Raw genomic sequence first — 2243 nt, 5'->3', positions numbered from 1 at the left:
GCACCTAGTTATAGCTGAAGAAATTACCTGGGACTTTGCTTCCTTCTTGATTAAACACCAGAGCTGGCTTCATCTACAGCAGATTCTTCTATTATCATCAATTTTTATCATATTGATGCATATATTCTTATTTTTGCCTCTTATTCAGTATTTTGCTTTGATTTTATGCTCATGGACTGATTTAATTTCATTGTAGGAGTGACATTTTATGACAAACAATAATGACAAAACTTTATATCACAAATAATGTAAGGAAAGTCTCATGAAGTTAAATAATTCATCTGGCTTACAATGGGATCATTTTAGAATCAAATGTGTCTAAATTAAGTTTCTTTCTATAATACCACATATTGATGTTCAATTCATGAGGTCAGATGAGAGACCATAGTGTCTTCAAGTTTATCCAAATTTTAGGGGAAGGGAAGCCTGAAGAAGTCACTGTGGCTTGTTACTTGTGATTTCTGAGTAGATATGATACCTAGGTAGGATGGTATGAAGCAGGGTAAATCTGAGCAAACATTCTCAATTCTGTATAAACAATGCTGCAAGAATTTGCTGATATTTCAGACAGTATTGTGTTTGAAATTTAATAGATATCTTATACAAAATAAGATCCAAGTACATTTAGAAGCTTACATATAAACTAGAGAAATGTAGAGAAGAAATTCTTCAGGTGTTATGTGAGACTGCGAGAATCAGCTTTATGTCTTAGGCCTTTACTTCTCATCATAATTAAAAAGTATACTGGGACATATCACTGAGGTAAGTTGATCTGAATAAATGCATTTAAACTGATTTCAGAGTGTGAAAGTCCTAAGTGCTCCCCTTCCACATCTAGCCATCATAATTTTTCATTTGTTATAAAATAAGAATGAGAATTAATGATATTTTTCATTTGTCTTTCAGGTAATTTAATTTCCTTTTGGGATTATGCCCTCAGGAATGTATTTCATAGAAGGTGTAAACAATGTCAGTGAATTTATTTTCTGGGGCCTATCTCAGAGTCCAGAGATTGAAGAAGTATGCTTTGTGGTGTTTTCCTTCTTTTACATTGTCATAGTGATGGGAAACCTCCTCATTATGGTAACAGTTTTCACTGGCAATCTTTTCAAGTCCCCCATGTATTTTTTCCTCAGCTTTCTATCTTTTGTGGACATTTGCTACTCCTCAGTCACAGCGCCAAAGATGATTGTTGACCTGTTGGTGAAGAAGAAAACTATCTCCTATGTGGGATGCATGTTACAACTCTTCGGGGTTCACTTCTTTGGTTGCACTGAGATCTTCATCCTTACTGTCATGGCCTATGATCGATATGTGGCCATCTGTAAACCCCTCCACTACATGACTATTATGGACCGGGAGAGATGCAATAATATGTTGCTGGGAACATGGGTAGGTGGGTTCTTACACTCCATTATCCAAGTGGCTCTGATGGTACAGCTCCCCTTTTGTGGACCCAATGAGATTGATCACTACTTCTGTGATGTCCACCCTGTACTGAAACTTGCCTGCACAGACACCTACGTTGTAGGTGTGGTTGTGACAGCCAACAGTGGTACCATTGCATTGGGGAGTTTTGTTATCTTACTAATCTCATATACCATTATTCTGGTGTCTCTGAGAAAGCAGTCAGCAGAAGGCAGGCGCAAAGCCCTCTCCACCTGTGGTTCCCACATTGCTGTGGTCATCATCTTTTTCGGTCCCTGTACTTTCATGTATATGAGGCCTGATACTACCTTCTCAGAGGATAAGATGGTGGCTGTGTTTTACACCATTATCACTCCCATGCTGAACCCTCTGATTTACACTTTGAGAAATGCAGAAGTAAAGAATGCAATGAGGAAGCTCTGGGCTAAAAAAGTCACCTGGGAGAGGACTGGAAAAATAACAGAAAATTATCATTAAGTTGGCAAACTTCAATTTCTTCAGGTTTGAATTGTGCCACTGCTTAGTGAGACAACAATAGCAACTTTACTGGATTCAGGAGAGAAATGTTGGGGCACTGTATTACACAGACATAAGGTACAATAATTATGATCATACTATAATATTTTGTGTTCAGATAATTTATGGAAATGCGAATGAAAAAGATTGTATTACTCGGCTATAAGAATGATCACATAAAATCATTGCTGTCTGTTTTTCCTAATTAACTATTTTGTTTAAGGGAGAATCACAAGACTGTTTTTAGGTTTTAAAAAATGTGGTATTTAAGTTTCTACATATTCAAACTGTAGTGGTAG

General features: G+C 36.8%; 1 protein-coding gene across 1 annotated transcript; it reads left to right on the top strand.

Moving 5' to 3' along the window:
- The first annotated feature begins 930 nt into the window (after nucleotides 1-930).
- LOC125399506 (olfactory receptor 4S2) lies at nucleotides 931-1905 on the top strand. Its single transcript, XM_048432925.3, has one exon. The coding sequence runs from the start codon at nucleotides 931-933 to the stop codon at nucleotides 1903-1905; it is 975 nt and encodes a 324-aa protein (XP_048288882.3).
- The last annotated feature ends 338 nt before the right edge of the window (nucleotides 1906-2243 follow it).

Source organism: Myodes glareolus, chromosome 3 (assembly GCF_982192425.1).
Source record: "Myodes glareolus chromosome 3, mMyoGla1.1, whole genome shotgun sequence".
NCBI lineage: Eukaryota > Metazoa > Chordata > Mammalia > Rodentia > Cricetidae > Myodes > Myodes glareolus.
This window is presented reverse-complemented; position numbering and strand designations above follow the sequence as displayed.

Excerpts from the sequence above, each read along its gene's own strand:
- LOC125399506 (XM_048432925.3), top strand. The coding sequence starts at position 931 with ATGCCCTCAGGAATGTATTTCATAGAAGGTGTAAACAATGTCAGTGAA.